At 38.3% G+C, this 13,401-nt stretch overlaps 1 protein-coding gene across 1 annotated transcript in view; it reads right to left on the bottom strand.

Annotated features, from left to right (window-relative positions):
- The window catches only part of PCCA (propionyl-CoA carboxylase subunit alpha), a 417,324-nt gene that overhangs the window by 370,584 nt on the left and 33,339 nt on the right, over positions 1 to 13,401 (bottom strand). The window contains exons 3-4 of the mRNA XM_032402683.1: positions 9,526 to 9,573; positions 9,352 to 9,420 (exon numbers count right to left, since the gene is read on the bottom strand). Coding sequence (XP_032258574.1) covers positions 9,352 to 9,420; positions 9,526 to 9,573 — 117 coding nt within the window. The remainder of the gene's footprint in view (positions 1 to 9,351; positions 9,421 to 9,525; positions 9,574 to 13,401) is intronic.

Here is a 13,401-nt window from a genome sequence, read left to right on the forward strand (position 1 = left end):
CACAGTTACAGGCCTATAATTGTCACCAATTTTGCACTCTGAGCAAAACAAAATAAATACTTAACATTTTTTAAAAGCATGTTAAACCCCACTTTCAATAATGGATAGAACACCAGAAGATCAACAAGGAAACACAAGACTTGAGTATTCCAGTGAACCAACCAGTCCTAAAAGGCATCTAGAGAACACTCCAACAAAACAGAATAGTCATTCTTTTTTTTTTTTTAAAGATTTTATTTATTTATTTGACAGAGAGAGACAGAGGGAACACAAGCAGGCTGAGTGGGTGAAGGAGAAGCAGGATTCCCGCCGAGCAGGGAGCCCGATACAGGGCTCAATCCCAGGACCCTGGGACCGCGACCTGAGCCGAAGGCAGACACTTATGACTGAGCCACCCAGGCGCCCCCAGAGGTCACATGAAACATTCTCCAGGATAGAACATGTGCTATACCATAAAACAAACACCAAGAAATTTTAAAAGATACAAACAGAGGGACGCTGGCTCAGTCGGTTAAGCGTCTGCCTTCGGCTCAGGTTATGATCTCAGTGTCCTGGGATCAAGCCCATATCAGGCTCCCTGCTGAGCAGGGAGTTTACTTCTCCCTCTCCCTCTGCCCCCCACCCTGCTTGTGCACAGGCACTCTGTCAAACAAATAAATAAAATCTTAAAAAAAGAAAGAAAGAAAGAAAAAGAAGGAAATAGGAAGCACGCTGTCTAGCCAAAATAGAAGGAAACTAGGAAATGAGGAATGAAAAACTTGGGAAGCTCACAAATAATGTGAATTAAACACACTCCTAAATAACTAGTGGGTCAAAAAAGAAATCACAAGGGAAATAAGAAAATACTTTCAAAATAAAAATGAAGAACAAAATACCAAAGCATACCAGGTGCAGCTAAACAACAGAAAAATGCATACAGCTCAACACCTACATTAAGAAAGACCTCAAAGGGAGGCTGGGTGGCTCAATCAGTTAAGTATCTGCCTTTGGCTCAGGTCATGATCTCGAGGTCCTGGGATCGAGCCCCACATCAGGCTCCCTGCTCAGCGGGGAGCTTGCTTCTCCCTCTCCCTCTCCCCCTGCTTGTGCTCTCAAGTCTCTCTGTGTGTCAAATAAAATCTTAAAAAATAAATATAAATAAATAAATAAATACATATATACATACCTCAAGTCAACAACCTAATCTTCTACTTTAACAAACTTTTAAGGGGAACCTGTGTGGCAGAATCAGTTCAGCCTCCACCTTTTGATTTCAGCTAGAGTCGTGATCTCAGGGCGTGGGATAGAGCCCTGCATCGGAATCCATACCCAGCACAGAGTCGGCTTGGATTGCTCTCTGCCTCTCTCTCTCTAAGTGAATGAGTAAATCTTAAAAAAAAAAAAAAAAAAAAAAACTCTTAAAAAGAACAAAATAACCCAGAGCAAGCAGAATAAAGGGAATAAAGACTAAACATAAATGAGGTAAAGAATTAAAAAAAGATCAGTGAGATAAAATGTCAGCTCTTTGAAAATATCAATAAAATTGAAAACCTTTAGTTCAAGTGACCAAGGAAAAAACACTCAGATGCCTAAAATCAGGAATAAAATAAATTGTTACCAAAGTTACAGAAATAAAAAAGAAATACTATAATCCTATCAATAAACTAGATAACTTAGATGAAATGGACAAATCCCTAAAAAGACACCAACTATAGACAAAATCTGAATAAACCTTTAACAAGAGACTGAATAATCAAAAAACTACCCACAGAGGGATCCTGCCTGGCTTAGTAAGTAGGGCATTCGACTCTCGATCTCAGAGTTGTGAGTTCAAACCCCATGTCGAGTGTAGAGATTACTTAAAAATAAAATCTTTAAGAAAATAAAAAATAAAATCTTCAAAAGTAAAACAAAAAACACAACTTCCCATGGACAAAAGCCCAAACCCAGATGGCTTCACTGGTGAATTCTACCAAACATTTAAGGAATAATTAATGCTAATTCTTCACAGACTCCTCCAAAACAACAGGAGATGAGGGAATACTTCCCAACTTATGAGGCCAATTTCACTGATACCAAAAACAAAGCCATCACAAGAAAACTACAGACCAATAGCTCTTATAACCATGGATGAAAACTTCTCAACAAAACACTAATAAAATGCATCCAGCAACATATACAAAAAAACTACATACCATGACCAAGTGTGATATATCCCAGGAATGCAAGGCTGGTTTAATATCCAAAAATTAATGTAATACACCATATCACTAGGACTACAGACAAAATCACATCATCTCAGTAGACACAGAAAAAGCATTTGAAATAATCCAATGCCCAATCATGAAAAAACACTCAATAATCTAGAAATACCAAGGCACTTCCTCAACCTGATAATGGGAATTTATGAAAATCCCAGAGCCTAAATCAAACTTAATTGTGAAATACTGAATGCTTTCCCCCAAAGATGAGGAACAAAACAAGATGCTTACTCTCACTACTTCAATATCATTCTAAAGGTTAAAGCCAGGAAAATTAAGCAAGAATATGAAATAAAAAGCACCCAGATTGAAATGAAAGAAGTAAAACTATTTCTATTTGCACATGGTCTTCTGGAGATAATCCTAAGGATCTGTTTAAACACACACACACACAGAGGAACTAATAAACAAGTTCAGCAAGGTTACAGAACACACGATCACTATACAAAAGTTGATTGTATTTCTATTAACTTGTAATTAATAAAAATTGAAATTAAAAAAATTACCATCCTAGTATCAAAAATACTAAATACTAATAAATATAACAAAGTTAAGTGCAAAACTTATACTCTGAAAACTACAAAACATTGCTGAAATTAAAGCAACCAAAGTGGAACACCATCAAATGGAATATCCACGTCCGTGGATAGGAGGACTTAATGTTGACATAGTAACACTTCCCAAATTGATCTGCAGCTACAACACAATCCAAAATTCCAGCAGGATACAGTCTTCCACTAGGACTATCTTCCCTTTATAAACCATTCTCTAAAAATCTTTCCAAAGAATAATAAGGGCCTGGAGAACACATAAAAGATAATTCATGACTTGGTAAGAGGCATAATTCCCATTTTGCCTTTCCTGCCCTGACCATTTCCCAAAGCAGTGCATTATACTGCTTGTGGACTCTGGCCTCATTCCCCGGATGCAGCTGCAGTAATCTCATCAGTATATGTGAACTGCCTTCCTAAGTCCAATTTTGATACTGCTCTCTATCAGTCTTCACTTCTCAAAAAAAGCAGGACAACTTCCTCAACAGAGGATAGGATGTCATACTATTTTTAAGACTATCCAAGAATAAGCCAACTAGATAACCTGAAAACCCTCCCTACAAGCACCTAAATCTCTAGATTAAATTTAACAAACATCCTTTAAATGAACAACCTGGCTTACAAGAAACTACAAGCAATCCCCAGGGATCAAAAACAAAGAGGAAGTTGAAAGCCAGACAGTATCCACCAGAGCCGATAGCACAGCTAATCATGGAGAGTGAAGTGGGGAATCTCAAGAATCTAAAGAACCGGGGTTGGTGAGCACATGGAGATTCAAAGAGAATGGTGTGCCTAGAGAGGGTATGCAAGCTTCCTGCCCTCTCCCCATACCTTGCCTTATTTAGGTCTTCCATCTGGCTGTTTCTGAGCTATATCCTTTTATAATAAACTGGTAATGTAGTAAGGAAAAAAAAGAATCTAAAGAACTGAGTTTTAATTCTCAGAGAAAGGAGTTAAAGGTTAGAAGGAAAACTCCCTACATAAGGCCAGGTTGCTCAAAAAATTACATCCTAAGTGAAAAGGGGAGAAAAATATCAATCTACTAAGTACATGGAAGACAAATATTTAAACTTTGTGGTTCAAAGTAAAAAATCTATTCAGCAAACATCATGCCAATAAATTAATATAAAAAGTAGTCCCTGATGAGGGATCCCCTGGAGAGCCTGGTAGAAACAAATATAGCACCCACCCAACAGGGCCATAACTGCAACCCAAACCATGCTGGGATTCAACAGCAGAGATTTCAAATAGGAGGTCATAAGCCAAAAACCACACACGTGAGAAGACTGTCCACTGCAAAGAAAAGTCAGAAATAGACACTAGGAACTTAGGATAATACAGCAGTATGATAGAAGCTTCAAAATAAAGTTAAAAACGAGTAAGACATGAAAGGAGGCCTCAAATACATAAGAAAAAAAGATAATACCAAAAAACAGATTCAAAATGGAGTAGATCTGACATGTTTCTCAACAGACAGCATAAGACAAATGTAACCAAATTATTGTGTCAGATAATTTTTATCAGTGGATGCAAAAATATTAGATGAGAGGTTGCTGGGGGGACAAATATTCACATGGTTTCAAAGATTCACCCCCAAAAAATTTCAAAAGAGGAAAAAAATTTTCAAAAGAAAAAAAGGAGGAGAAACCTGATAATAGCTACCTCAACCAAGTCATCAAACTTAGTGTAACCAGAACCACCCAACATTATGAACCTCTTGATAGGATACAATAGTAAGATAACTTATGAAGTATTCTTCTCAAAAAATATTTAAACAATCTATTCATGAGAAAACAATCCAACAAATCCAGAATATCTATAAGCCAATTAGCATGAAGTCCTCAAAATATCAGTATCATGAAGATCAAAGAAAGGAGGAAAGATAGGAGGACTATTTTAGATTAAGAGTCTAAAGAGACATAATACACAAATACAATTCATGAACCTTGATTGAACCGTAAGTCAAAGAAAAATATTAAAGACATTTATTTGGATGGCTTAGTCATTAGAGCACCTTCATCTTAAGGTCATGAGTTCAATCCCCAAGTTGGGCGTAGAGCATACATTAAAAGAAAAAAAAAAAAGTTAAAAAAAAATAAAGACATCTGGGGCGCCTGGGTGGCTCAGTCGGTTAAGCATCTGCCTTCAGCTCAGGTCATGATTTCAGGGTCCTGGGGTCGAGCCCCACATCGGGGTCCCTGATCAGTGGGGAACCTGCTTCTCCCTCTCCCTCTGCCACTCCCCCTACTTGTTCTCTCTCCCTCTCTCATAAATTTAAAAAACATATTTTTTTAAAAAATAAAGACATTTGGAGACAAGTAGGGAAATCTGAATATAGTTTGCATATGCTCCTATAGAATAACTGGTAATTTTCCTAGCTTTGATAAGGTATATGTAAGAGAATATCCTTTTCCTGGAAATAAATACTGACGTATTTAGGGGTGAAATGCCACAGTGTCTGTAACTTAATTTCAAATTCTTTAGCAAAAAAAAAAAAAGAAAAAGAAACATAATATATACTTATATATATGGATACAGATATAAGCAAACGTATCAAAATGTTAACAACTGGTGAATCCAGGAAAAGGGTATACAAGTATTCACTGTACTACTCTTCCAATTATATGGTTTGAACAAACACTTAAGACTATAAATGGCCATTAATATGAAAGGTACTCAACATCAATATTCATCAGAGAATTTAAATTAAAACTACAATGAGAACACATAATGACCAGTAGAATAACAAAAATCAAAAGGACTGGGGCACCTGGGTGGCTCAGTCATTAAGCGTCTGCCTTTGGCTCAGGTCATGATCCCAGGGTCCTGGGATCAAGCCCCACATCGGGCTCCCTGCTCCACGGGAAGTCTGCTTCTCCCTCTCCCACTCCCCCTGCTTGTCCTCCTTCTTTCACTGTGTCTCTGTCAAATAAATAAATAAAATCTTTAAAAAAAAAAAAAAAAAAAAGGGACTGATAAAACCAAGTGTGGGCAAGGACACAGAGCAACATGAACACTCAGACATTATTGGTGGGAACAGAATATGGCACAACCATGTAGGACACCTGTTTGGCAGCTTCTTATAAACATGCATCTAGGGGCACCTGGGTGGCTCAGTCAGTTAAGCGTCTGCCTTCAGCTCAGGTCATGATCCCAGAGTCCTGGGATCGAGCCCTACATCAGGCTCCCTGCTCCGCGGGAAGCCTGCTTCTCCCTCTCCCACTCCCCATGCTTGTGTTCCCTCTCTTGCTGTCTCTCTGTCAAATAAATAAATAAAATCTTTAAAAAAAAAAAATGCATCTATTTGTGCCAGGAGTTGACAAAATACCACCCACCCACAAGCTAAATCCAATCTAAGGACAGTTTTGGTTTGGGGGGAGGGGGTTGTTTTGTTTTTTATAGCCCACAAGCTAAGAATGGTTTTTACATTTCTAAAGGGTCATAAGAAGAAAAAGAACATGCAAAGGAGACCATAAAAAGTCTAAAATATATTTACTCTCCAGACAAACAGATTGACTGTCCCAACAGGAAAAGGCTGCTTTGCCTCTCATTTACCCTATGACCCAGCAATTCCACTCCTAGGTGTTTATCCAGGAGAAATGAAAGTATATGTTTACACAAAGACTTGTACTAGTTTGTTTATAGAAGTCTTGTTCACAATAGCTAAAAAATGGTGGATGTGTCTAATAAGCTTATCCTAAAATTCACACGGAAGAGCAAAAAAAGACAATACTGAAGACAATTTCGAAGAACAGGACAGGAGAAAGGGGACCAATGGAAAAACTGCATAATCATCTTTAAAAGCCAATTTTTTTCCATTACACATTGTCTGCAAGGTAGTTGGCTTTCTTTGTGTGACTTATCACGTAATATTTGTAGTAACTGTTAGCCTTTTTTCCCTGCTTAAATGTTAAAAAAAGTTGTGGGGGCATCTGGGTGGCTCAGTTGTTAAGCATCTGCCTTTGGCTCAGGTCATGATCCCAGGGTCCTTGGATGGAGCCCCACATCAGGCTCCCTGCTCAGCGGGAAGCCTGCTTCTCCCTCTCCCACTGCCCCTGCTTTTGTGTTCCCTCTCTCGCTGTCTCTGTCAAAAAATAAAATCTTAAAAATAAATTATGTATTATAATATCTGGTAGACTTATTTCCTTTCCACTTTCAGCAAAAAGTGACTAAAAGTCTTTAAAATATGAAACTACCATCTCTGCTTTAGAAGGATATGAAAGACCATCTTAAAACTTAGACCATCTCTTTTGAAACTAGTTTTTTCAAAGCCTGGAAAGGGACAGTCTACCTCTAGATCAGAATGTTACGGGTGAGAGTGTCTGTGTTCTGTGAACAAAGGTCTCGGTACTTGAATTCACCACAAGAAGATTTACATGAGGACCTGCATTCTAATAAAGACAGCCTGAAAGTAGCAAGCACAAAGCACTTTATTAAAGCAGAAAGTACAGTCTCAAGGTGGGAGAGCAGGCAAGCTCCCAGAGGTCTACTTGGCCTCTGGGCTGTTTTGGGATTGGATATTACTGGGTCTCTGGGCTGGGAGGAGCTGTGATGGACAGTAGGGTGGTCTCTAATGCAGGGGGCTTCCAATCATTTAGGAAACTCCTCCCACAGGTTGGAAGGAGGAGTTTTTGACCCTACAAGGTTAGTACCTGTCAAGGCAGCCTTTGTCCAATGCGGGGGGGGGGGGGGGGGCGGACACTCTACCCACAATGCAAATGCATTATAACGAGTCTAGTGGTTACTCTGGGGCAGAGATGGAAGAGAAGAGCACAAGTTCTGCACCTGTGGCTCTTTGGTCTGTCAACCCCAAGGTCTTGGAAGCCACAAGGTCAGGATGTTGTGCTCCTGGACTTTTGATGTGTAGCTTATTTATCCCCATCCTTGCCTCTAGCTCATGTCTCTATCATTCCCCTTGAAGGACTTGGGACTCTGTCTCAGGGCACTCCTTCCACTGGTCCTAGCTTCTACCTAACAAGAATACAAAGCTAGAAATTTAAGAATGGGAAAGGTAGTCATGCTACTGGGGGCTAGAATACCAACACTGAAATATAAACATGAAAAAAATCACAATATAAATAATTTTGGACAATCCATGCCAATAGTCATCTTCATGAGAACACAGAATAGAGAACCTCCTGTATTTTGATATGAGAAAAGTAAGTGAAAGGTTACTATCAGGCTTGATGTAAAAACAGTGATTGTCCACAATTCAAACCTTTTTCTCTCTCAATTTATCCATGAATGAAAACACCTCACGAGCTAACACAATCAAAATGAACACAAGACAAAAAGAGGGTTGGTTTTGTTGGGGTTTTTTTAAGATTTTTTTAAGTAATCTTTCCACAAAACATAGGACTCAACCTCACAATCCCAAGATCAAGAGTCGCACACTCCAACTGAGCCAGCCAGGCATCCCAAGAAGAAGGAATTTTAAATCTATTACTAGCCTGATGGTGACACAAACTTTTTTCTAAAGGAGTTTGCTGTTGATAATTGCCTTAGTTTAATGATCAAGAAAGAGATTAAAGTAACAAGTTTTCTCATTATTTCATGAATATCTTGTAAGGAATATAAACTACTATTGAAGTTATCAGTTAAAACAAATTATTAGTAAAGAGGCCAGAAACCAATACTAAACAAACAAACAAAAAAAACTATATACACAAAATAAGTTTAACTGCTTGATTTAATTGCTTTTAAGTAAACAGCTATTTTAAATGCATCTGTCAGATAAACAAGATAAATACCTAACCTTTATTTTCAGGAAATTAGAGAAGCTTCCAATGGTTCTCTTCTTTTTTTAAAAAAGGAAGACAGTCACAATAAAGCTAAATGAACATAGTTCTAGATAAAACAAGAAATCACAAATATTGAAAATCCTCTGTATTGTATTACTATACAATAAAAGCTGACATTACCAATAGGTACTGTAACCAAAAGTAGTGTGCAAGAATGAAAAACACTAACTTAAAGTACAACTACTTATATTTCATCCCCCAAAGTTCCAATAATTTACATTCTTTCCTCATGGCATTTTTTTCTACTCCTTCATAGTTTATTACTGCTAAAAATGCCTGCTGTGGTTAAAAATCCCCAATAAAATTATGTATCATTCACTGCTTTATACTACTCCTTGTGTTCATGTCCAATTAGTATTAGCCTATCGTTCTTTTATCAAACTTTCAGCTGAACACGAAGCACTTAGGAAGATTAAACAATTAACTGGATGCAGCTGTGGGAAAATGTGCTCCCATAAGGCAGCACGGTATAAACATCTCATCCATCTGTGAATGGAACTTCCTCAAGCTTTGCTCAAATCTACTTCATGGTCAGCAACTAGTCCAGCAATTTTTAAACTCTAGGCTTTTAAAACCTTGGGAAAAAAGTTTAGACACATATTAAAGACATTATGATGCTTCCATTTTGCTTAATACAGGAGTGAATAATTAGATTTTTTTTGTAATTGTGTATATCCTTTTCAGGCCGGGGGGGGGGGGAACTTACTTTTTTTAACTACAAATAAGGTCCTGTTTCAAATAAAGCAAAAATATACTTACGGAACTAGCATCAACATCACTATGGATGGCAACCGTCTTAATGCCCATCTTCTTGCAAGTTTTAATAACCTATTTTAAAATACATAAACATTATTAACAAGGATTTGGATTTAAAGGGATTTAATAATAAAATTCACAAAGTAAAATGGAAAATAAGATTAAAATTCTACTCACCCTACATGCAATTTCTCCTCTATTAGCAATAAGAATTTTATCAAAAGTCTAAAGAGAGAAAAAACACACATAAGAAACTGTTACTCTCACTTTGGAAAATAAGCTTTCCCACAACACTGGACGTGATCCTAAAAAACATTACTTCCTAGAGTAGTATTAAATATTATACATATGTTCATCTACAACCAGGTTGCTACTAAACTCATCTGGTAGGATCTGGCCCTATAATTACTCTGTTAAAGCATCAACTGATTAGGTTCGGTAAATCATAAGTGGACTATATAAATTCTCTTGCCAAAAGATAATCTTCAAATGATATTTCTGAATGCTAAAAAATTTTAGATAGAATTGCTTGACCACTTACTCAATAATTCATATTCTAAATTCAGGGAAATTCTAAATGTCATGAGTTGTTTATCAAAGGAAAGTTTGATATAATTTTTACACCATCTTTGTTGGGCATTAAATGGTATTTTCAATAACTCAGAATAGAAACGAATTATGCTTATATCCAAAGATTCCCAGACCAAGCAGGTTATGCTAGTTGAATACACTGTTAAGTTTGAATAACCATATTTTGAAGCAGCTGAGTCCTCATAATAGAGTAGTTCCATTCTGTGGGGAGCTAGAGACCTCAATTCTAAGCCCAACTTTGCCACTAATGATAACCTATCTGACTTGAAGCAAATCAATCTCTGTAGGTCTTTACTCCCACATATAAACTGATAACATTCTAAGGGGAAACTATTTAATAAGGTTCTCTTACTATTCTAAAATTGTACAAGCTAATCCTTTTAAAGAAACACACAATTACAGGGGTGCCTGGGTGGCTCAGTCCTTAAGCGTCTACCTTCGGCTCAGGTCATGATCCCAGGGTCCTGGGATCGAGCCCCGCATCGGGTTCCCTGCTCCGTGGGAAGCCTGCTTCTCCCACTCCCACTCCCCCTCCTTGTGTTCCCTCTCTCGCTGTCTCTCTGTCAAATAAATAAAATCTTTAAAAAAAAAAAAAAGAAAGAAACACACAATTACAAGTAATTTGGATACATTTTAGTACACAATTATTTCTGGGTTAGTAAATTGTTATAAGTTAAATAGAACTATAGAAAAAGTTTTAGTTACATTTCCAAAAGAAAGTTAAAGCTATATATGATCTAATATAACTGAAAGCAATATTTTAACCCAACAGGGAGTCACAATCTCAGCACTGGAAAAGGCTTTCAAAGTCTTGGTTGAACCTTCATGTCACACATGGCTTATTCCACCGAACTGAGACAAGCCTTTGCCTTAAAAATTGGTAAATTCCTAATCTGATAAAATCCTGAATCATTCAGAGCCTTGAGCAGATGGACCCTTAAAATATCCTAATCTCACCTCAAGCCTGAGACTGCAAAATCATCTGCCATTCTATACCCAAATGGTCATGGTAAATCCCTGTTGAACAGTAAGAATATACAAGAATATACAGAATATACAAAGAAAAAAGTATACTTCTTTGAACCGCATTTTAAAATGTCCATTTTTATAAGTATTAAACAGATGCCATCTGATAAAAACAGCACAGTGAAGTTACACATGCAGCAACTGTTACAGCAAATATAACAAATTATAACATTACAGGGATTAAGAACTCCATCTTAATTTTTATCTGAGTGGCAGAATATAGTTAAGAGCCAGTCTGGAACCAAAGTGCCCAGGTTGGAATCCCAACACTACCATGTGTTCTTGTGTGAGCAAGCCACCCTTTTTTTTTTTTCTCTTCCCTTCCAAGTTTTTATTTAAATTCAAGTTAGTTAACACAGAGTGTCGTATTGGTTTCAGGAGTAGAATGTAGTGATTCATCACTTACATCTAACAGCCAGTGCTCATCACAAAAGGGCAAGCCACCCCTCTTGACCCTCATTTCCTAGTATGTAAAAGGTAAGAGTAAGAGTAGCACCTGCCAAAAGAGGCTGAGAGAGCAGGAATTAACACCCTTCAAGTGTTTAGAATAGTGCCCAGCATACAATATATCCTCAAGAGGTGTTAGCTACAGCTATGATTATTCACTCCTTTGGGCCACACACCACACTGTTTTTGACAAATCTAGGAGTGTGAACCTGCTGAACAGGGAAAAAATCTGTATCAAAACGAGTATCTGCACCTAACGCGTCTTCTCTGTGCAGGGCCTGTGACAGTTAATTTTTCGTGCAACCGGACTGGGCCACAGGGTGCCCAGATGAAACATTATTTCTGGGTGTATCTGTGAGGGTGTCTCCAGAGGAGACTAACATGTGCATCAGCGGACTCAGCCCCGTACACTGCCCTCCCCAACGCGGGCGAGCATTATCCCACCCGTGGAGGGCCCGAGAGATCAAAAGTAGAGGAAGGGAGTGTTTGTTCTGCTTTCCTGATTGAGTTGGGACATGGGTCTTCTCCTCCCTGGGACTTACTGACACCACTGGTTCCCAGGTCCTCAGGCCTTTGGACCTGGACTAGAATGACACCACCAGCTCTCCTGTGTCTCCGGCTTGCGGGGGGCAGATCATGGGACTTGACCTCAACTGTGAGGCAGCAGATCTCCATATTATCTCCTACTGGTTCTACTTCTCTGAAGAACCCTGACTAATACAGGACTATTAATACCAATTACTACACAAGCTAAATAAAGCTAACCGCATCAATTAACTTTCCATACATAAGATATTCTTCTAAATAAATATATGTATATGGTTCAGGGTTTAAAAGGTACCAAAGGTGATATACTATAGAGACACCCAGGTCTTTGCTCCAAAGGTAACTGCTATTACCAGTTTCCTGTATATTCTTTCAGATAAGCTAGGATTATAAAAGTATATACAAATAAATTTATACCAATTTTAAAATTCCCTCCATATCAAAAATTACAGGGAAACATCAAGTGCATCTGACAACTTCAATGTACAATTTGGTGCCATCACAACAAAGTGTGGTAAGTGCTATAACACAACCATAGCCAAGAGGCTGCGGTCAGTGCAGAGAAGGAAGAGTGAACAGCATGTGCTAAGGGAGGGACACTGAAAGCAGAGGGTAGCACCGAAAACAAGTAATTTTTTTAAAGATATATCTGGGGAGGGGGGAACGGGAGGGAGAGAGAGAATCCCAAGCAAACTCCCCTGACACGGAGCCCAATGCAGGGCTCGATCCCAAGACCCATGAGATCATGACCTGAACCGATACCAAGAGTCAGAAGTTTAACAGACTGAGGCACCCAGGTGCCCCAACGAGTAGTTTTTAATATACCTAAAGCACAAAATATGTGCAGGGGAGTTGTAGCAAACAAAGCTAGGGTAAAAAAAAAAAAAAAGCCAGATTATGAAAGGACTTACATGCCATTTAAGGAATTGGACTTTATCCTGTATGTGGAGAGTCACATGTAAGGCACTCTAAAGATATTCTAAGGGAAAGAAACAAACAAAACGACCTTTAAATCAAGACGCTGAATCCTGAAGGCAGAAGGGCTCTCAGGTACCATGAGAGATAAAGAAGGACTTTTGCAGCAGTGGTTCTCTAACTGTGCTAATGATGTCACCCAGCGGAAGAAACAATGGATATTTCCTGAGGATTTTTTTTTTTAAAGTTATCTCCTCTTATTCCATTCTCTATCCCTCCTTCCTTCTTTCCCTTCCACATATTTGTATCTTCATAGCTAGGGTCTAAAACCACCAAGGACCCTTCACTCCATTCAGAGCCTGAGAAAAGGGCTGAGCTGGCCCATTCCCCTGGGTACTTGAAGGAATGACCACAGAACCCCACACAGTCCCTTACCAACACTTCCTTTTTTTTTTTTTTTTAAGATTTTATTTATTTATTTTGACACAGAGACAGAGAGAGGGAACACAAGCAGGGGGAGTGGGAGAG

The sequence above is a fragment of the Phoca vitulina genome, unplaced genomic scaffold (genome assembly GCF_004348235.1).
Source record: "Phoca vitulina isolate PV1807 unplaced genomic scaffold, GSC_HSeal_1.0 scaffold5, whole genome shotgun sequence".
NCBI lineage: Eukaryota > Metazoa > Chordata > Mammalia > Carnivora > Phocidae > Phoca > Phoca vitulina.